At 37.2% G+C, this 23,179-nt stretch overlaps 1 protein-coding gene across 2 annotated transcripts; it reads right to left on the bottom strand.

Annotated features, from left to right (window-relative positions):
* Positions 1–289: 289 nt before the first annotated feature.
* On the bottom strand, positions 290–23,116 carry LOC117418447 (RUN and FYVE domain-containing protein 2-like). 2 transcript variants are annotated; one of them, XM_034031516.3, is made up of 18 exons: positions 22,187–23,116; positions 20,266–20,439; positions 19,717–19,834; positions 18,746–18,847; positions 17,648–17,771; positions 17,205–17,269; positions 15,802–15,867; positions 14,820–14,889; positions 14,617–14,718; positions 9,769–9,885; positions 9,006–9,173; positions 8,364–8,461; positions 5,681–5,800; positions 4,542–4,671; positions 3,907–4,001; positions 3,496–3,544; positions 2,575–2,655; positions 290–2,113 (listed from the first exon to the last, which is right to left on the bottom strand). In XM_034031516.3, exons 1-18 carry the CDS (start codon positions 22,461–22,463, stop codon positions 1,970–1,972), a joined length of 2,100 nt encoding a protein of 699 aa, XP_033887407.1. In that variant the 5' UTR covers positions 22,464–23,116; the 3' UTR covers positions 290–1,969. The 2 variants fall into 2 exon arrangements, with proteins under 2 accessions (XP_033887407.1, XP_033887408.1); XM_034031517.3 differs by lacking the exons at positions 290–2,113; positions 2,575–2,655; positions 3,496–3,544; ... (1 more) ...; positions 4,542–4,671; positions 5,681–5,800 and adding an exon at positions 6,064–6,628 and having other exon boundaries at positions 22,187–23,114.
* Between the last annotated feature and the right edge of the window lie 63 nt (positions 23,117–23,179).

Raw genomic sequence — 23,179 nt, 5'->3', positions numbered from 1 at the left:
TAAGTTCGTATGAATCGTTCTTGGATTGTTTTTGTGTCTTAAAGCAGTAACTGCATATATAAATCTGTTGCACATTTTGATTCTTATTAAAATTTTATATTCAGAAGTGTAAGTGGGTTTTTTTTTTCTCTTTACTCTCCTGACTAATGCGTAAATATTAGTATTGTTTGCTATGCTACAATTGCTGATGTTTAGTTTTCTTCTGCTACTAGAAACAGTGTTTTTAGTTACTTCAATAAGCTTACATTAGAGTTACTAAGTACTGAACAGCATTTCATTAAGTCTGCCTTTTCTAACCTTTAAAAGCAATAGGTTATAAAATGTTGCTATGTTTAAAAAGTAGTATCTGGGTGTCCTTATTTCATCAGCTGGCCTGAAAAGGGTGTAGCAGGTAATGGTAAAAGTAACAGACTTTGAATCCATTTTAATTAATACATTATTATTTAATTATATAAAACAGTACAGCAATTATGCAGAATAGACCGTCCATTGCGATTTAGTAAGAATTTGTTATAAATTAGTCAGTGCACTGATTCCTATTAATGCACTACTATTTCATAAAAACTGCAAGATACAAAAACAGTATCATGGGTACAAATTATTAAAGTAATCTGCATAAAGTAGAAACGCTGTATTATGAGAGCAATCATGAAGTCTACATTCTGTTTGTAAAACTATTCAGACATGGTATTCTAGAGTAATATGCATATTACATCTCAGTTTTGTCAGCAAATCTGTAAACAAAAAAAAATGCATTTACAAAAAATTCTGCTTCTGTCATAAATAAAATGCTTTATCAAATAAACTTGTGTTCAACAATTATACCAAGTATTTATTTTAGATTATACAACTAACGCTATGAAATAAAATTCATATTTTTTCATCATATAATGTATCGTTTTAACTTTGTGTACATCCATTTCAGTACACTGCAGTTATACCTCCTTTATATATTAAACACAAACATACTTCAGTAAGTTTATATGAAATACAACTGATAACTTCTAGTGATTATATACAATATTAGTTTTGTATGTGGATAAATATTTTGTTATTTCTGTATTGCAATAAATTATAAATTGATATTACTGTATATTCAATACAAATTCTTGGTTGAAATATTAGGATGAACATAAAATACTGCATTGGACCACATTTTCAAATTTAACATATTCCAGCTTTTTCAAGAATAGAAAAATCCACTTACAGGTATTTCAAATTATCCAAATGTATACGATGACCATATAAAAAAAAAATGTAATATTTCAATAAAGATATACTGATTTTTAGGCACATTAGCACAATCAAGTTTAAAATGTAGCCCAACAGGGTTAGTGTGCCCAGAATGCATTGATGAAACTAGCTTAGTGTAAACCTGGATGTTAAAACATACTGCATCCAGAATGTACTCTGCACTTCTCAACCAGCAAAACCCAAAACGATGCTGTGGTTCCCCCCGCCCCCCCCCCCCGAAGCAGGTGATTATGATTACACCTGTTTAACCTGGATTAGATTTACCATCATAGCCGAAGTTGCCCAGTTGTTATTTTTGTCACTATTAACAGTACTTTTAAATAAAAATAAAATAAAAATTTGGCATTTTTTTGGACAATAAACTGGCGTGTTTATATTACCGTTCAGCTTTAGGTGGTCTAAAAATGTCCATAGTATATTAAATATAAGTGCTCAGGACAATAACCATGATGTTTTGTCTTTTTCAAAAAAATTAAACCATATTCCAGTCATTATCTAATAATTTATGTTCTAGTGCTAAAAAGCTGCTAGCAGAAATGATTTATTTTTTTGATAAAGTAATGTAAACTGTCAACATATCTGAGATTAACATTGTTTCACTTTTGGCTTTGTGCACTTCCATTGCAGACAATAAAAAATGCTTTTGAAAATCCATGTAATTAGAGTGAAGGCTGTGTTAGTAGTGTACCATGTACAGCATATGAAGACCTGGTTCTCATGCCAAGTTGGAGGAGCAACGCTGTAAGAGCATCGCATGACAAGTGTCACACACCCGCACTGGCTTTGGTGAGGCTGGGAGAGGAAGATCATTGTCTGAACAAGAGTTACAGAAGATCTCGCCACAGTTTCTACAGTGATGCTGAAAAAATAAAAACAGAAACAGTTTACATTCACGATATAGGTCTCACCTGCAGTATTGAACAAAACATTTGATAGCAAACCTGCATTAAAAAAACCAAAAAAATAGGGTAAAGAAAGCATTACAAAAAACATAGGGTAAAGAAAGCATTACTTTATTTTCACTTCCTGGGTCATTTTGCTCAGATAGTAACATTTCCCACCACCTTTTTGTCATTAGCAAACCAGATAATAATGACTAAAATGCTTACGGTGAAATACAGGAAAAAGATTTATGATTCAGTAAAACAAAAACAAAACAAAAAAAACACATCTAGAAAATGTACAGGGATGCTTAAACTATTCAATATTGAGGCACAGCCCAGTAATTGTGTGCTACAAATAGCACATTTTTATTCTGCTCCTGAAAATCCAAAACAGCACTGCACATTTTTACTGGACTGCTTTAAACATCAAACTTACTTTTCTCCTGGAGATTGAGAACTCCTTTTCACAAAGTTTACAGTGAGTAGCATCTTTGTCTTTTAGCCACACTTGGCCCCCCTTTAAGAGACAAAAAAAATACATTACACACAATAATATTACAGATAATAATAGATGGCAAGGAGTGTATTATGACCAGGGTTACAAGAGCCCACAAAATACGTGAATAGATGACGTAACTTTTGGTGTAAAATATTTGCTTTAAGCTGCCTGGGTTTCTTCATTTAAATAATTGTGAAACCTGTTAAATTGTCAGGCAGATATATACAGTTTGTTGTACCTTCATAAAAAGAAACAAATGTGTACTGCCAGTTTCTCTCAGCTCATTTTCAATCTCCTGTCCAATTTAAAAGGCGTGTTTTGTGTCCCAATGAATATACTTAATATGGCTGGGTTTGATGTTAAAGGATTAAACTAACACACATGATGTCAGCTGGGTGCCTAACCTTCTGTAGTTTATTTTCTAAAAAGAATAAACAGGAGAGCCAAATGGACAACTGACTTTAGAAATATACATATGAATGAAAAAAAATTCTCAAAAGTGATCCGTTACAAAACACCTAGCAAGACGATACAAGTCTATCAGATTCTGATTTGGGTATGATATATTAGGCCTACAGAATATTCAGCCCAAATTGCCTCCATTCTAAGGAATAATTCACATGCTTTGTGAATATGGCAATAAGTAACAGTTGTTTTTTTCCTCTAAAAATAACTCAACAACTCAGGAGGCTCAATTAAAGCTTGCAAACTGCACGTGCTACATGGCCCAAACTGAAATTCCTAAATGTTATTCAATGCTATTTTGGGGGATTTTGTTCATTTGGTGGATCAAAGGCAAATGCATGGAATGGATTATAAATAAATAAAATCAGACTCTAGGAAATGCACACTACAAACCTGCAGTGCCTTGTTTGCTTCCTGTATATCTTCAATTTTCATTTTTGACCTAAAATATTAAAAAACAGCAATATATTAAGCAATTTCTTTCAAAAAACAAGTTATATGGAAACGATAAATACAAAGAAACTCTTCCTAAATTAAGCAAAGAGAGTTTGTGATACAAATCGAGTAACCAACACCAAAATTGATTAAGTTATCAGAGCAAAGGGATACTAAAACTCGTTTTTGAGAATTCAAATACTGGCAATGCATAGCCACTGCTATTTTTCAGGCAGAAAAAAATCTCTAACAGTATTAACAATAATATGTAGGCATCTGACATTTACAGCAAGATATGTATTTAAAGGTTATTTGAATACTATTATTGTACTTGAATACTGAATTCAAACAGAACAGAGTATACTTTACTCGCTGAGCTTGTATCCCAACTCCTGCAGAGCTTGTTCTTGCTCTTCACATATTCTCTTCAGCTGACAATTTTCATCTTGTAATGTATAAAATTCCTGTAAAATAGTTTGGATTATTATATTATGAATCACAATGCTAAACAATAGGGGTCTAACTCTCAAACAGCCCAGCTCAGTGGATGAGATGGTAAATCACACCGCTATAACATGTAATGTACCAGTTTTTGTAACATTTAAAATGTCTGTTATTGTAGCTAGCAAATGCTTTGCACCGGATACCAATGTTCTGTTTTGATGCATTTTATTGACGGGTATAACTGGTATAATATTACAGCAAAATATATACTTGGTGTCAAATTGCTCTAGTTTATCGCATTCTGCTTTTCCAAGTAAAAATGCAGTTTGTACACATACCCTAAGCATCCGCCCCATACACCTCCCATAACTGCCAGTACCAGAAGTAGAAACAGGAGATTAATAATGACATCTTCAAGTTCTGCAGTAGCTGAACATGTTTGTAGTTATCGTTTTGGCAATATTTTCAACATGGATTTACAAAGACTGCTACATCATTCGTAAACAGTAAACAAGGAAACTTTTTAAATGACAGGTGTATTAAAAATAGGGTACACCTACCTTTTTAAGCCCATTGATCTGTTGTGCCTCTGTGGTGAGTTGTGATATGGTTTCTCTTTCCCTCTGAAGATCATTCTGCAATGTATGCCTCCATTCCTTTTCTATATTTAAATCTGTTTCCAGCTGAGTTCTGGAGCAGGAGAACAAAGGCACACATTTATTGACCCACCTGAATGGAGGCATCACCCTGACTTCACGGCAGCAATAAGCATGGTTAGTGAGCCAGACTAAAAATAATACTACTATGTACGTTTTCCATCAGGGACAAGGTAATTGAAAGTGCCCATGCAATTGGACAAAACTGTATGTGAGAGAAGGCTACAGTCAAAGGACTGTATGCTGTAAACATATCTAGCTGTATAAGCGAAGGAAAGGATTAGCTGCCCTGTCTTCTAGTCTACATTCCGATAGTTTACTTAGCAATACTTTTATTACTATAGTGTTTGTCTTTTTTATATTATACTAGGTTGGCTTTTTGGTGTTTTAAAACAACTGCACAAAAACTTTTTTTTTGGTTCATGTAGACCTTGATGTGATACAGCCATTTGGAATCTGTTAACAAGATGGATATGAACTCACATTAAGATTAGCTATACCATATACTCTCTGGCCCTGTATAAAATGTTCTATATAAAATATAAATAAATACAGGATTTTTTATTTTATTTACTTATTGCAAGTTATACAGCTGATGTTGCCCTCCTTTGCGTCAACATAGTTATTTTATTCATGTGACAAAAACCAAATTTATGATTGGTTTGCTTCATTTTGGTTCCAGAATCTTGCCAGCTTTTTGTCAGCTAGTCACATCTTCGTGGATATAAAGCAGGGGTGTCCAATCACAGTCCTGGAGGGCCATTCCACTCCAGGTAAAAATGATATAATGAACTACTCCAGCGTCTGAATGGAAGTTTAATTGATTCAAGTTAAACAATTTAAAACAGGGTTGGAACGAAGACCAGGACTGGCTGGCCAACTTTGGCTGCCCCTTATGTAAACAAAAGTTTCCTGGTTGAATGGAACTTTAGAAAGCTGACAAAAAACATGGTAGAAAAAAGAATAAACCACATACAAGCTTTCAATATCATAAAAAAGATACCAAAACGAACATGCTTGTTTTACTTCAATATTGTACTTACTGCTGCTTCTCTCTTTGGGAAATCTGCTTTTGCAGGCTGTTGGCCTTATTGGCAAATTCCTGTTTGAATTTCCTGGCCCCATCCTCGGCTGTGCAGCGCTCCCTCTCTGCTTGCTGTAATCTGGGTTAATTCAAATCAACTTTGGGTAAAACTGAGGATAAAACTACGGGAGTGTAGGGGGGGTGGAACAAAAACACAAGCACAATAAAACAAATAGAAACATCTGTAAATAAAAAAAAAAAAAAAAAAAAAAAAAAAAAACTGTAGGGGAGAAACCGGGAGTGGACTGGGGATTCAGGGGGAATTCACTGTCTCAAGCAACTCGACAACGATCCACATAAAGTCAGCAAAGCTGGTCTGAATAACATCACGGACAAAAAGTATTCAAACACCTAATTTTATTGTTCCATTATTAAAAGTAGACAGATACACAGAGATATATCTTCATCTAAAGATTTGCTACCTTATTACTTACTTTGTATGCGTTTCATTATTACAATAACAAGGGCACATTTTTTCATTCTAGAAAACTTTTAAAAAATGTTTTATCTTTTAAAAAAAAATGTCCCCTTATTTATATATTTTTTAAACTGCACTTTGATATATTGGTGACTATTCACAAATCTCATTATATATATATATATTTCGTGTAAAGATGGATTAAATTTAGGTTTTGCATGCATTTCTAGACTCTTGTTAAAGAAAATAACAACAGTCTGAAACGGTTTCATGACTATCAAAATGTATTGAAGTAATATAAACAGAATAAAGCTTTGTGAATAGGGCCTTTTTGACTACTGTGAACAATGTACACAGTGCGTGAGCAGGACATGAACTGCTCAGAATGAGATATCTTTAACAAGCTTGTACTGATGTTCATCGTCACTGCTGGCGCATTTCACGAAAGACATCGCAAGCGATCTGGTCTGACTCAATAAATCTTTGTCACTGCGCAACGTTACAGGGAAGAGTGAAGCAAGGGAGCACAAAGGTGTCGGAGGTATAGAATGCAAAAATGTGGGAAAGAAAAAATGGAAGCAAAAAAAGACAACAAAAAAAGAAAAAAGGGAAAGAGGATGTCAATATCAGCAAATTTCCGTGTTACTAAAGCAAGATTGTTAAGCAACTTATTAGTAAAATATTACAAAAAGAAAATGTCATAAACAGACAGAATAAGGGGGTACATGTTGACAGAAATATGACTGGGCTATGAATGGAACAAAAGGTCAAACAGGCCTACCATCCGACAACAGAGTGAAAAAACAAACAAGCATTTTCCACAGAAAGATTATTTCAATAAATAGAAGTATGGACTGTAATGTTCAATAAGCATTTTAAACAAAAACACAATGGAAACTACTGCATTATACAGAATCATCATACAGAATCCTCCCCATACAGAACACTCCTCATCCAAAACGATATGATTACCAGCATCCCCTATCTGATGCATACACTGGGGATTATTGGGCATTATAGTGTTAATATTTCTCACTATATTGCTCGTCCTAGGTCAAGGTTGCTTGTGGGCATTGTATAAGACAAATCAGCCTTTGTTGTTTCAGTAATTTTACAAAGCTCATGCAGCCAAACTATCTCAGAGACGATCAGGTTGTGGTTTGATATTTGCATGGTTACGAAAACACATTCTAAATGCGTGGCATCATTGATCTATGATCCACTATGGCTCCCTACTGAGGTAATAACATCAGTGCTAGTGTACTTCCTGTTTACAAACCATTAAAATCAAAGGTGCCATTCCCAGTACATTATGTCGCTGCAGGTGCTTCATTTTTGTTCAATTATATTTAATTAATTAATTAATTAATTAATTAATTAATTAATTAGCTTTTAATTTACAGGTGTGGTGTTTATTGTCTCTTTAACCCCAATCAGACCCTTGTTTAAAATTATTGGTATTTGCTGAATAGATGACTGTCCCTTCTACAATAAACAGGCAATGGATTTTGATAAGCAACACTTCCCTACTGTCACCCCCATTTGTAGAGGGGGGTTATCGAGTCAACAATAGCAAGAAATGTAGCAAACAAGGGTCTGATCAGAAGTATCAGGGCAATAAACATCCAACCTTGGTTGTTCTTGCCAGACAGTTTGCTCATTCAAATTAATGGCATATATTTGACGAATGGACAATTATACAATCCCACCCCCAGTACCACAAACCAGCAGGGGTGTCCCAGTAATTCTGAACATTACTAGTCAGGAATTTATTTCTTGACTAAACAATCCTAGATTTAGTACGGAGTGTAAAAAGATCTGAGTTGGTGGGTGGCATGATTTGACATGGAATGACCAAATTCTCTTGGTTTAGTAATGCTTAAAAAGATATATACAGTATGAAGTTCAATTTAATTTTTTTCCAAACCTAGGATAAGATTCTAAAAGCTTTACTCAAACTGTGCAGTGTTTTCTGAGAAGAAAACACCAATTGCAATCTAAAACTACTGAAACAATTGAACAATTGACTACCCACAAGCCCTCTAAATCAAATGTCTGACTTGTGTATTTATTGGGAGCATTGTTTCTTGTGAAGTTGGAGTAAAGATATTTGAGACTGTATCCCAAACGGTTACAAAGAGGTTACTGGTGTGTCAGTAACTTTGTAGATATCAATACAAACAACATCTCATATTAATAGAAAGAGTATGAACAGATACTGTACCTTTGTTCCAGCTGCTTCATGGTTGCAGTTATCTGATTGGTCTTCTCCTCAAGCCTGCTTATTATGTCATTCTTCTGCTTCAAACCATCATCAGAACGCTATAAATACGCAAAGAAAGTTTTCAGCAAATCGAACAGAACAAAAGAAATAGGAGTAACCCATTCCATACCCTCACCACTCTGTGTGTAAAGAAGTACCTCTACCCTCTTTCCCAAGTCTGTCTGCACTCAAATTACAACCACAAGTTATGATGTTTGTGTTGCTTGTCATGTTTGACCATTTAATAATATTTTGACAGTAAAATAAATTAGATACTTTTTATCATGCACTATAAATACTGGCTAATGTTTCTAAAGAGGTTAAATACTGGCTACTGTTTCTTTGAGGTTAGTCAGACAGCATCAGCCTTTTCTGAATCCATATTGGCTGTCTCACATAACACTGTTACTTCATGAATTATTCTCCAATTTACCCCTTAGTCTACAATTTTCCATTTTACATGGATATTTCATTTCCCCTCCACATTTCCAATCCTCGCCAGCTGACACATCTATCGATTTTAAATAATGCGGTCAATGCGGTTTGTGCTGCTTTGGGATGGGAATACATTGAGGATTCTTATCTGTAAAATAACTGTTATACCTGCATTCTTTGATACATCTCTATGTTAATGGTTTTGACTTCATCCAACTGTTGCCGCAGACCAATCAGGCTGTCCTGTTTTTCATGGATGTCCTTTTCAAGAAGCTTCATGGCGAGCTCCATCTCATGCTTCATGCTCACCTGCACCACGAGTTCATTCTCAACTTCCTGCAAAGAGACAGGCAGAGATTTTGAGAGCAGATATACCTCAAAAAAAAAACAACTAAAAAGTCTCGTCTGCATAAGCTAAGGCAAGATGTTTACTTTCAGGAGGATAGCACAGCCACAGATAAATGTAGAGAATGATTCCGAGACTGTATTTCACACATGTATGTCACAAACATACGTATAGATTTTTTTGTCTACACACTATAGTCCCCTCAAATAGCAGTGCAGCATGCTCTGTGATTCCCATAAGGGTAGGTGATGACTTGAGTAGTTCATAGGATAGATACCTCAACCTATCAAAATAAGAGTAATGTAAGACCAGGCTAACCAGTAAAAATAAATCCCATATTTTCAGTAGGTCCATGGCATATTCGATTTATAAAACATTGCTCTTTAGTTGCTTGATGTATTTTTTCTTTTCTTTTTTTTCATTATTTCTGCAGTTTAAATTGGGACTATGTTGTGTCCACAGTCTGCAATAATGATTGTCACGGCTGGGTCTTACTATTGGTTGTATGACAGAAAGAATGTTCATTTCATTGGTGCTGTGTTTCAGGGGTATGGGGTCATTTTCTCCAGGGTGTGACACACTCACCTGTCTGAGCTGACACTCCTCTCGCAGCTGTCTACGTGCATCATTGTACATCTCATCCAGCCCTTCTCTTGACTGCTTGTATGTGTCCAGCTCACTGTCGATGTCAACCTTCGTCACCTACATTCAAACAAAACGCAGGATGAATTCACTGAAGCCTTAAAGTGTAAGTAGCACGTAAAATAAATTTTTTGTTGACAAGATATACATACAATACGTTATAATACCTTCCTAAAAATGTATACATTGTTATATTTTTTTGCTTAACGTCTAATAAAAATGGATTTGAAGTCTCTCCCGAGTGGCCCAACCAAAAAACAATGCAATCTGGCAACTGCTGCCAGTGACGTCAGTTTGAGAACAAACAGGCTTTTTACTGCAGAAGCCCACATTGGATCCGGCTTGTTTATCAAACGGTGAAGGTATTTTGTTCTCTACTGTAGGGTTGGAACAATAATCACCAATATTGATAATCATGATAATTTTTTTGCAGAGAATATTATTGTGTTGAAAAATTATTATCGATAATCATAAGCATCGTCCGTGACCCAATGAAGCAGGGAGCGGCACTTAACTGTTTGCGTGACGCAAACACATGATCTGTGTTTTTTATGAAAAACAAAACAAAAAACAAAAAAAACACCATATGGCAAATGCTTAATATAGCCTAAACAACGTGTTGCTTCTTTATTTTAAACTACAGTAAAGACACGAGTACTACACTGCAGCCTATGCACTGCATGGGGAACGCAGGTGCTCAGCAACCTCATATCTATCTGTTCCCATGGCATTTCTGTTGTAAAAAAGGGTAGTAGCATAAATAGAAGAGAGACTTTTAATGGAAGGGTAGGCAGTTTATTTTATTGAACTGTCTGCATACAAGCAGCAATGTGCAAAACTCAATATGTTCCTAACAGTATACAACTATATATATATATATAGCTGTATAGGGGCAGCAGTGTGGAGTATAAATGGGTAATTGTATGTAAAAATAATGTGATATCTTGTGTAATATAGCGGGTTGTGAAAGACGGCAGGGAGGGGGTTAACCTCCCTGCAAGAAAAAAAAAACATGTGGGAATGCACCTTTTGGTTAATTGTTTGATTTGTATTGCTTTATTGTTTTATTTAATTTGCTTATTGTTTAGTTTAATTGTTTTATTATTAATTATTATCCGCACCTGGGCATTATTAAAATTTAGATCCAGGTGCGGAAGTTTAAAAGGAGAGCAAGCAGTCTGCTCGGGGCTGCTGAGTGGAAGGAGGCAGAGAGGTGCGCTGTCTCCGAGTAGCCAAAGGAAGAGAGGAAAAAGTAAGTGCTGTGTGAAACCGGCGTGTTTTGTGAAGACGGGAAAACAGCTTAGCTGTCCCGTGTTAGGAAGGGGATTCCTGAAAGTTGAGTTAGTGCTCCAAGAGGAGCTAGGTGTTTATTTTGATTTTGTGTGTTTTGTTTTGTTTCCTGTTTATTAAAAAAATAGCGCAAACGCGCTTGAAAAAATCCATTTCTGTGTGCCGGGTCTATTTTTAAAGGGGCAACGAACCCAAGTGGGTGCGAATCTTTTACATTTGGTGGCAGAAAGTGTGGGCGCCCCTAAGACCCAGAGAAGATGGATTTGCTACAGATGTTTGAGCAGATCACGAAGAATGCTGTTGCTCAGAGAGAGCAGCTGGAGAGATGGGAGAGAGAGATGGGGTTGGCCCCAGTGAAGAGAAGGGAGCCAACAGAATTGGAGCTGCTGCTCCAAGAATGGGAGCAGGCTAGCAGAGCTCCGCAGCCTCCCGAGCCAGAGGGGAGGAGCTGCCGCTGCCAGAGCCCAGAGGGGAGGAGCTGCCGCTGCCAGAGCCCAGAGGGGAGGAGCTGCCGCTGCCAGAGCCCAGAGGGGAGGAGCTGCCGCTTCCGGAGCCTAGGGAGGAGGTGAAAAGCGTACCTCCACCACAGCCCCGACCACCACCCCTACGGTCCAGTCCGGCGTCGCTGCGTCCAGTCCCTTACCCCTTGCTCCTGGACACCCTGTCGGTTAGCCTGGACCTCCCTTCACTTGACCTGGAGCCCAGGAGTCGGCAGGATCGGGCACAGTTCTCCACCTGGTCCCCTGCTCCGCTCCTCCCGGACATTAAGACGTCGCTGTGCTGCTCCCAGACGTCGCGTACGCTCCCCCTGGTCGCTACTTCGCTCCCCCTTGCTGACCGGACGTCGCTGCACTGGGTCCCAGCTGCAGACCTCTGCCCGCTACTGCAGCCTCCAGTGCCCCGGTTGTCGTGCCGGTCGCCCCTGACAAACCGGTGGGGTCCCTCGTCGCCGGTGCGCGGTCCCTACCTGGCTGACCCAGGACGTGGACCGATCCACCCTCAAGTTCGCCCGTGGAGGAGGGCGAAAATTGACATTTATGGACTCGAGGGTGGGTGGTTGTGGTTTAGGGGAGGAGGTGGCCGTCTCGTGGCCTGTGTCTTGGAAAGACAAGGGGGGGGAAATGTAATATAGCGGGTTGTGAAAGACGGCAGGGAGGGGGTTAACCTCCCTGCAAGAAAAAAAAAACATGTGGGAATGCACCTTTTGGTTAATTGTTTGATTTGTATTGCTTTATTGTTTTATTTAATTTGCTTATTGTTTAGTTTAATTGTTTTATTATTAATTATTATCCGCACCTGGGCATTATTAAAATTTAGATCCAGGTGCGGAAGTTTAAAAGGAGAGCAAGCAGTCTGCTCGGGGCTGCTGAGTGGAAGGAGGCAGAGAGGTGCGCTGTCTCCGAGTAGCCAAAGGAAGAGAGGAAAAAGTAAGTGCTGTGTGAAACCGGCGTGTTTTGTGAAGACGGGAAAACAGCTTAGCTGTCCCGTGTTAGGAAGGGGATTCCTGAAAGTTGAGTTAGTGCTCCAAGAGGAGTTAGGTGTTTATTTTGATTTTGTGTGTTTTGTTTTGTTTCCTGTTTATTAAAAAAATAGCGCAAACGCGCTTGAAAAAATCCATTTCTGTGTGCCGGGTCTATTTTTAAAGGGGCAACGAACCCAAGTGGGTGCGAATCTTTTACACTTGTAACAACTGTAAGTCGCCCTGGATAAGGGCGTCTGCTAAGAAATAAATAATAATAATTTATATATATATATATATATATATATATATATATATATATATATAGACACACACACACACACACACAGTCTGATTCTCTTCATGGCAGATTCACCACACAAGAAAACAAATGCTTCCAGATAACGTTAGCAATTTTTTTTGTTACAGTAATACATTTGGTGGCACTTTTTTTTTTTTTTTTTTATGAAAGTAAACAAACATTCTCGAATTAACATAAATGTTTAAATAAGAAAAAAATATATGTATTATTTTATAGGAAAACTACATAATTTACTAATATACAAATTATAACAGGTGTATTTTTATACTCATGTTCTGGGCACCCACCAGAAATGTAAAAACTCGGCACATACACTGTCTAGTTTTTTTTTCTTCTAAACTCTGACTTAAGACTGGCAATGGTCATGCAGCTCAAGTACAAATTTGATAAAATACAAGAATTTAAAATATTTTATTCATTCGGACGATAATCACGATTATTGTGAGATTTACAGATGTTAATCGATAGCTGAAAATGTCATTGTCGTCCAACTCTACTGTACAAAAAAAATAAATTTGCTGTGGTACAGTGGTGTGTTATTCAGACAGTTCTGTGGGAACTCTTTATAATACTGGACATAGCATCCATGCATTTCTGAAAGAGAAGACTTCAATGAAGCTACTAGTTCTTCAGTTATTTGTGGAGAGCATTTCTCGCCCGACAGTTTTAAAAATTAAATTTTCAATGGGGTTACTGCAAGAAAAGTGGGTCTGTCCCCACTGTTCAACCAATCCCTACGGAGGGCCAGCTGAGTTCTGGGAATAAGAGAGACAAACCGGTAAGGCACTGCTCCGTTACTATTTCTTCCACCTTTAAACATTTGGGAATCACTTTCATTTTCGCTGTCACTGTTGTACAAATGACTGTAATCCAAATACCTGTCGCTGGTATCACTATCAGTTTCTGTATTGGACTCCCTTTCCTTGTCAGTTAGGTACTCAAACTGATGTCACTGAAACTTCGTAAGCGTTCGGAGCGTGCTCAGCAATTTCATGCTATATTGGTCACCACGAGTCGTTTTAAAAAAAAAAAATATATAATTATATATATATATATATATATATATATAGTCAGTGAATGTCATATTGAGTGCTACATAAAGTGCTTACATATCATTTATAGATCTAAGAAGTCAAAAATTTCACACATGTATTTTGTTTTTGTATAGGCACCTGCACTATATCCCCCACTGCCTAGGTTAGCATAAATATAAATATAAATATAAATCATAATTTTAGACTGAGAAAATGAGAATGTAAACTCCAATAACTCTTCACCTGGCGTGATGGCGTCCATGTGACACCGCCCAAATTCACTTCACTTCAAGTTTATTTTAAAACAGGCACACCGATTAGAAATGTACTTGGTTTTAATTTCAGTAATTTATAGGACAAAAGTCTTTCTTCATGCGAAGAGACTTCTGAAAATTGACCAAGACAGCAATGGTCCTGCAATAAAAATAAAACTGTAAAGGAGGTAAACTAGCAGAAATCGAATTTAAAAAATATACATATGTTGGTAATGTAAAAAGAGTAATATTTGTGAATACTTGAAATTTCAATAATCTACCCTTAAACTGTTAAGGATAGCAACAAACATAACAATAAATTCACTTCATTAATTCTCTGGTTCATAAAAAGGTGACAACTCCACAAACACCCACTTCAACATATTTTTACCTTCAGAAAGAATAAATAATGCATTTGACATTACACTGTACCTCTAGCTGTTGGTGTGCTTTCATCAAAACGATGGCATTCTCATTTCTTAGCTGATGATTTTCTTCCTGTAGTTTAATTATATTGTTCTTTGCTATTGCCAGCTGAAAAGAAAACAGAATCGCTGGTTATTACCTGCGCTTTTATCGTTTAGTTTGCTGACACTATTTATTTATTCAGCATGTATTGAAAAGAGAGACAGTACCTCCTCAATCAGTTTAGTGTTTGACCTCTCCATTGAATCAACTCTGCCTTGCAGGCTATGTACGGTGGAACTAAATAAGAAGTCAACAGAACGCAAAGTTAACATTGAACAGATTTGTAAATTGATAAAACATGGTTTTAAAGAACAGAACGTTTATACAGATGTAAAATCTGCTACAAATAACAGGACCCAAGATAACAAGACTGTGTAAATACAAGTATATTCAATTATTTTGATTCATGAGGAGCAAGACAAAAATGTATTTAAATTCAAAGAATGTGAGGAACCAATGAAACAACATCAATGTGTTAATAATGAAAAACAAATAAACTGTACTGTACATGTGAGGCTGGTTTTGATGACACTGATACATCTGTGTAACTGAGTGATCAAAAAAACATATTTAAGCCATTGCAGCTTCACTATGTACCGCTGGGTGTATAATATGCTTTATATGAACACAACGATATGGATTATATTTAGGTCTGTCTTTATATTGAAAGGCAGTAAAGCAATAAGGCCAACATGTATGTGGCTTGAAAGTCATTTGGTATGGAAGTCTTTTCTAGATGTAGCATCTACCATTGCTTTTTTCCTTTTCAGCATTTGTATTCTGATCAGGTAAGGCAAGTTGTGATTTTCATGCTTTAGGAAAACTTTTTTTTTTTTTTTAAATAAAACAAGCTACTGAAAGAGTTGTTTTTTCTTTTGTTTCTGTTTTTCTATTTATATATTGAGCCCCTTTATGTGGCACAGTACTACACAGTACTGGGCTTTATGGGCAAGAATAAAACAGTTGCTTTGGATACTAAATGGATGATTCTTGAGGTTGTCCACTTAAACAATGCTTGCAAGATAGTGTTTGCTTTGTCATTGACTTGCACATTTCATTTGTTCCCCTAAACCAATGAAGCCAAATTGCCTTTTGTGCTTTCTCCCATTTTAAGACCGGAAACAATAATTCATATACACTGAAACTTACTTCAATTGTCGATTCAGTTCTTCTACATAGTTCTTCTGGTCCAGCATAGCAGCAATTTGTCCATTTCTGTAACACAGTCCAAAGCATTAAAAATCAGATTTTTCACACACTCTAAGCTTTACTTTTTAATTATGGATACATTAAATTAAACCAATTTTTATTTGTGTTTCCTTTCCAGATGAGGATAGATTATTATTATTATTATTATTATTATTATTATTATTATTATTATTATTATTATTATTATTATTATTTATTTTTTTTGCAATTGATTTGCATATTTCTTTACACCTCATTTAATACAACCTTAAAAGAAACGATATCAAATAAATTATTCTATTGTCTTCAGTTGTGAGGCTTTACCATTGCTTAGATCTGCATCGCTTAACATATACCTCGTTTCCATGGACAGCCAACTCAAGTGCGCTCAGATTGCCCTGAATTCTCCCAGAACTCGAGTTGATGGACAGCTCAAGTTGGTGAAAAAGGTGTTTTCATGCTTTTTCCGAGTTATCACGTGAGTTTGGCAGGAAATACTACCGATTTCCCACAGAAATACTTGCGAGTTAAAGGTCAAGATGTGAATTTAATGCAGATGGTATTACAGTCAAATTGTCAATGATTTAAAAGATAAATCAAATTAAAGCATTTTCGTTTCGGCTTTTTTGTTAAAGTTTTCACACGTGGCAATACTGTCCTACAATTATTACATTATACTGATCATTCCACTGTGTTATGTTGTGAACCAGAGCTGAGTTAAAACTTAAAGATAGCAAATGCTTATCGTAAAAGTTTACTGGTTACCTTAAAATTAAGGTCCATATAAGAACGATTAATACTGTAACTGATTCTCCAAGTTGCTGCAGTGGTGCTACAACGAGTTACTGTAAATACTGTTTTAGCAGACAGATTTCATTAAGTAATTATTTAATTGAATGTTTTTGGAATTAAAAGTAGAAATACAAAACTGCATTGCATTTTCCTTTGTGAACGTGCCAATTAAAAAAAACGTCAAAATTCCCCAAGGTAGCAAATCTGCCAAATGGAACAACCAAAATGTCATGTTATACTGTATGTTCCCGCGTCCTACAACATTTTTTATTGACAATTAGTGATGCAATTTCCTCCCAGCCTGAATTCAGGCTTTAGAATTCAGGCCAGCCCGAATAGTGAAATCGGACCAGATAATTTGGGTTTCCGTCCAAACTGGGAGCTAACTCGAGTGATTCAAAAACATGGAACGGAGGTGTGGGGGGGGCACTTGAGCACGTTCCCAGGTTATGTGATTCATGGAAAACGTGGCAATAGATGCTGTCACAGCTACAAACCAGAGATCCAAAATAAAGCATTGTTTCACACATACATACATTTACTATATTCTGAATGCAACAGTATTCTGTTACCTTTCTTCACTTCTATAATCATCAATGTCATTCTTGAGGTAAATGGAAAAGTCAATAACTCCAACCTGTCAGAAATGAAAAATATTTGAAAATTAAGACTCTCTACTAGTTGCATGTGTATATCTTGAAAAAACCCATCCGTGAATAAAACGAACTGTCATTTAGTTTTAGTATACTAAATGTATTGCATTGACTGCAATACATTTTAAAACCTATGGGTTAGGTGGGGGAGGGGGGGGGGGGGGGGCAGGGGCAATGGACCCTAATGTGAATGATCGGATTCACAGAAATTGCCTGACTCTATATATTTGGGTTCACAATACTGCTGAAGGGCCAGCTTGTTAAACACTGTTTTGAATGTGTGGTTTATGGAGAAAGGGAAATGAAATGAGAAAGAGGAACAGAGTTGTTTTTTTTATCACAGAGTCCAGTAACAGCCTTACTTGTGAATCCAGATCTTCTCCTTTCACACACAGGTTTGCATCAATTACGTTCAGTCCTACTAACAGCCCAACGATAACCGCTCCTTCCTCCTCTACCATTACTGCATAATACTCGTAAAAATCACTGCAAAACAAACACACATTATTTTAAATATCAAGCACTGGGGTGAATCCGTAACACGTCGAGAAAACCATAGCGGGTAAACCCTCAAACATTTAACACCATGTAGAACTCACCCCTAAACATTTACCTTGACACTACCTGTATAAACCATACTCTGAAATCTCAGTGCCTGTTTATTCAGGTCAAGCATACTGTACAAGGTTAATGGAGGAAGAGGGGTTTCTCAAAATGTACATGTCTTTATTTTTTCCAAACTGGTTAAGTTCAAAAGGGACAATTTAATATAATCGGCATGTTTGTTCTATTTAAATTTCTTCCTTCTTCTCTATAATTATCTATTGTTGTTTCTGATTTGAGAATTACTTCCCGTATAGAGTAACGAATCCAGCAGGTGGGGGTAAGATGGCTTAAATAAGTTCCCACTGTGGGAAGTGCAGCTGTAATTCTTGTTCCTTTTGAAACTGTGATTTTGCATGAAGGTATTTAATGTACTAACCGTTTCCACGTGGAAGTACATTAAAGTGGGCAACATCTAAACCAACTTCTAATAAAATGCAGCTTGTAGACTCATAATTTACATTGTGTATTATTTTATATTGGGCTTTTTTCTGCGTTTATCATTATTTGTCATGCTTACTAATTATTCCTGCAAAAAGGCAGACATTCAGAGGTGTGAGAGAGAACACAGCAGTGTTGCACATGCTTCAGATCACAATGCTTCACCTAGGCGTCCCCACCTCACTTTACAGTAGCAAGCATAGCAAATACAGACCTCTGCAGAAACAGCAATAGATAATCATACAGAGCACACATATTAGAATACTAAAACAGGTATGAATGAAATAAATACTGTATCTTTTCAAATTCAAGCCGAGTGGTTTGTTATTGCAATTTATCAAAATGATCAGAACACAGAAGGCTCTTTTTTCTTGGTCAATACAAATCACCATACTATAGTATGTTAAGTACTACACCTCAAGAGGTCCTTCCTGGTAATTAAGCAGCGCAGGTAATCTGCCAGTTTCTTCTGCATCAGAGCCAACCTGAGCCACGCCCGAGCACGGCCTAGAGGAGTCCTGCATAGAAACCAATACAGACGTCAGTCAAACACGTGTACCTCAGTTTATAGGCCAGCAGCAGAGCCCCACAAAGGGCCTTCGTTTTTGAGGAACCTAAACTTTCTATACAACATTAGTTTTTGCGATTCAAAATATTTACATCGGGAGAAATGCTGGTAAGCTGAGAATTACACGATTATACCTCTTTAGAACAAAGGCTAAAAATGCACCTCAGCCCTTATATTATAGTATCTGTAGTCTGCAACTGGTAGTAGAGGCAACAGTGTACCATGAAAAAAAAAGAAATTGCACTGAATCCATCCATGTTCACCAGACAACTGTAATGGAACTATCTATTGAGGGAATCGTAGAAAAATATAAGACTGAGGAAATGTCTGCAAAATTGTAGATAACTCCACTGTTAAAAAGGAAAAATCTATATTTCATCATTTATATTGATTTAATAAAGGAAAATGAATCCACATCTCTACGGTCTAAATCCAAAAAGTATATTTTTAATTGTATATATGGCTATAAATTGTGTATTTTTAAGCTGTAACAGTTCAACTTTTTATTTTTTTATTTTAGCCCCCTCTAGAGAAATTATTTTAAGAATAATTTGCCAATAAAAAAAGGTGGCCCCCAAAGGGGAACAACTAGGGCATTAATCTATTGAACCACCTAGCCACCTTTATTACAACAGTGTGGTCTGTGGAGCGCTTCTGTCCAGGCTGTCCCCCTTGGGGAGATTATCAAGGGCCTGGAGGGAAGCAGCCAATTCACTAGCATCCTTCAGTGAGCTGCAAAAGCCTCTCTCAAGGCTGTTTTCATGTATAAAGAATCCTCACACGAAGGTCCCTTGCTTCCGATACACTTGTGAAACTTACTTGAGCCCAGGCAGGTCACGGACACTGGCAGCTATCTCTCCAGCTTCTGGACAAAGCTTCTCAACCAGCTCCAGGGGTCCCCAAAGAGATTTATTATAGCCCAGGAAAGACTTCTTCACTGGGAATAGAAACAGATGGTACTATTATGTACGACAGTTCCCAGTGGTGGCACACTGCAACTCAGGTTTTCTAGGGAGTATACAAGTTTCTTTTCCTTATTACATGTTCTAAGGTTAGAGATGATCTAAGAAAGGGTTAAGACTGATGAGGAAGTTGTTTTTATATGAAAAGGCAAATTGTCTGCATAGCAACAGCTATACTAAGTATGTTGTGCAGACTAGTTTCACAATCAATAAGAACACTATGTGTGTTGTGTTTATATTTCTGTAGCCCCTTGTCTTGTTGACCAGTTCATGAATATTTAAATATATTTTGTGTAATTTAGTAAGCATTAGTTTTGAGATGAAGATCAAGACGTTGAACTCAATTAAAAATGATACACAAAACAATTAACACCTTTAATCTGTAGTAAATGTAGTGAGACCTTACCTTTAAGGCCGTGTTTAAGACAGTGCTCCATTACAACAAAGAACTGCTGGAGGGGGGGGTAATCGGAGTCCAGGGTGCGACCGAAACTCAGAGCAGATTCAATCAGTCCCTTTATGCTGAGTTTTGCCATGTTCAACAAGTTTGCTCGTTCTACTGCCATGGGATCTCTAATAGCTGAAAAAAGGGAAGACGTTACTGCTTTAGGCACACACTTTCAAATGGGTCTGCCATCCTGTATATGAATTGAGTTGTTTGGTAAATAATAAATGCATCTCTTTAGTGTCTTCCCCTCTGCATGTTTTAGCCCACTGCTAAAACCTAGGCGAACTTGAATGGATCCAACAGGCAAAGTTCATTGCAACTGACCCTTGGTGCCAACTAAACACACTACAGACTTCAGACAGAAGTAATAAAAATGGTTGCTTAAATCCTGTAATTATTTTTCGTTGCATATTCATAAAGCATGTTTATCTCTGCACGCGCAAAAGTCTGGTCTAAATTTTAAACGCGGCTAACCACAACACAATAAAATTTCTTAAACAAGGGTATGGCGGGTTTAAAGCGCTTTCAGTCACATTTATGCAGAGCTAAGTCATACATTTTTTTTTACTTTACATTGCTTTTAATTTAAATAAGCACTTCAATATACTATTATAAAAAATTACGCCTTTTTTATTTGCAATTCAAAGGTCCCGGGGATCACCACTTAAGTGTTAGGCACCATTCTGTCAAGCATACCTGCGAAAAACTATATTTAAGAATTTTTTATTTTTTATTTTTGTAATCCAAATGAAAAAAGTAAAAAAAAGAAAAAGGGCTTAGGCCAGGGGTGGGCAATCCTGGTCCTGGAGGGCCGGTGTCCCTCCTGGCTTTTGTTACTACTGTGCCCTAAATTACTTAATTGAACCAATTATTGCCGATTATTGGTCTAATTAAGTCATTTAAGGCACAGTTGGAACAAAAGCCAGGAGGGACACCGGCCCTCCAGGACCAGGATTGCCCACCCCTGGCTTAGGCCTACATAACTATATCCACTGAGCCCCTATGATGAGCAGCTCTGGAATGAACACTCCCATTGCATAGCAGTTTCACCCATTCCAGATTTTACTACAAGCCACAGTTTGGAGGTAACAAGCCCAGGTGTGTCTTATTAAACTCATAGTAAAACCAGGAATGGATCAAACTATGCAATAGGGGTCTCATTTCCAATACTGTGGTAATGCAATCACTTTATGACAATGAGTTTAAGGTCAAATTAACCTGTTACAAATTATTGGACTGTTTGTAATGGAACTTGTAATAATTAACATAGAACTGCCGATATCAAAGTGAACACAATTGCCCAAGTACTGATAACTATGATTTAGCAGTTGACATTAAAGCAAGAATTCGCCCTTGCCGCTTTAGCCACGCCCATATTGCAGTGACCTCCACAGGTCAAGGCTTTATTATTACTCTTACTGGTAGTCTATAAGGTTGGTTGCAATTAGCTAAAGACTCTGTGACAACCCTGTTTAACAGGGGTGGGGTTCTTGTGCTGGTTCCAATTTGAAATGCATGAGCCACGTGCAACGCAATGGAAAACAGGTGTTTTCGTTTTACCGCTTCAATGAAATAACAACAGATTCAGCTGGGTGACCACATTAACTCACACAAGCAGACCGAAACATATTGTTCATAAATGTAAACTACTAATGCTTAATTTAAGCACAAAGTAAATGTGCCATTCAAATGATGTGAACTGGAATTATATCACAGTTTTAATTCAAAAATCATTTTTTAAAAAAAATCACTGATGTGAAACGATTTTAAATTATCAACTAATGTGGTTTAAAGAGCTGATTTAACTTATTAATCAAAAGCTGTAAAATGAGAAAAAAAACACGTTATTGTGATATGCAAATAAGTCATTTAAATTTACCCTTATATACCCAGTCCTCGGAAAAATGAGGAGACGTTTTATTCTGCTCAACTGCTTTCGGTAGGACGTGGATGCTTCCCGACAGCGTCTCCGAGGCTTTCCTGGCTAATGCGAATATGGGTGCCTGCCACCTCCCATCCCCCGCCTGCTTACTGACAGTATTATCCTGGTTCGATTTTTCTTCTTGTAATCTGAGGATGCCAAACGTTTGGTCTTTTTCTTTGCTGCTTTCATTTTCTGCCAAAGTAAGCTCCTGTTCTGCCGGGGACGCCATCATGCAAAATAAATCAGCGATAATAATACAGAATTATTATAACCTTGCAGAAAATGCCGAAATATCAACCCTTTTGGGCTGTGACCTCGACTGCAAGGTATTCTACATGTTTTTGTTTCACGAAGTCCTCATTCGATTTCTCTGTAATACAGAATCACCCTGTCAAATTATACAAAGATTTTGTTTACACTCAGCTGCCAGCTCTTTCTCTGAATCTCCCAGCCCATAGTAGGAGGAGTCACGCGGCTCACAAGACACAAAGCAATACGTAATGTTTTAGGAAAAAAAACTGGGTGTGTGCTTAATACACAGTAAAACCTACCTGTCTAATCCAGCCTCTCTACGTACCGGCATTCTGTATAATTCGGCATGATTTTTGGGTCCCTACAAAATATTGAAATTAATGGCGTGATCCTCTTAAAACGAACTGTGCTCTATAGCCCCCCTGCTCTACAACTATATGGACAGCAAAATTGTTTTGCTGAGATAAAGAATTAAAGAAATTAGCTATACAGTAATTAATCTGAGAGCCGAGATTTACCGAGATACCGCGGAGACAGAGAGAGAGAGAGATGGCCGTCGGCTGCGGTCCGCTTTGATGAGCGTGCATCTATCACTCAGGAGAGCAAAGCGGGGGCACAAGGGGGGCCGTGGCGACCGGCTGCAGGAGCATTGCAACATGTGAGAGCGTTTCTTCCAAAACAGTGGTGCTGAGTGTG

Source organism: Acipenser ruthenus, chromosome 13 (assembly GCF_902713425.1).
Source record: "Acipenser ruthenus chromosome 13, fAciRut3.2 maternal haplotype, whole genome shotgun sequence".
Lineage (NCBI taxonomy): Eukaryota > Metazoa > Chordata > Actinopteri > Acipenseriformes > Acipenseridae > Acipenser > Acipenser ruthenus.
The sequence above is the reverse complement of the archived record's forward strand: the minus strand, read 5'-3'. Positions and strand labels throughout refer to the sequence as shown.

Excerpts from the sequence above, each read along its gene's own strand:
- LOC117418447 (XM_034031516.3), bottom strand. The coding sequence starts at position 22,463 with ATGATGGCGTCCCCGGCAGAACAGGAGCTTACTTTGGCAGAAAATGAA. Across the intron at positions 17,270-17,647 it reads GAGAAGATCTGGATTCACAA|GTTGGAGTTATTGACTTTTC; the intron begins GTAAGGCTGTTA and ends CATTTCTGACAG. Across the intron at positions 14,890-15,801 it reads GAACTGAATCGACAATTGAA|TTCCACCGTACATAGCCTGC; the intron begins GTAAGTTTCAGT and ends CTTCTTATTTAG.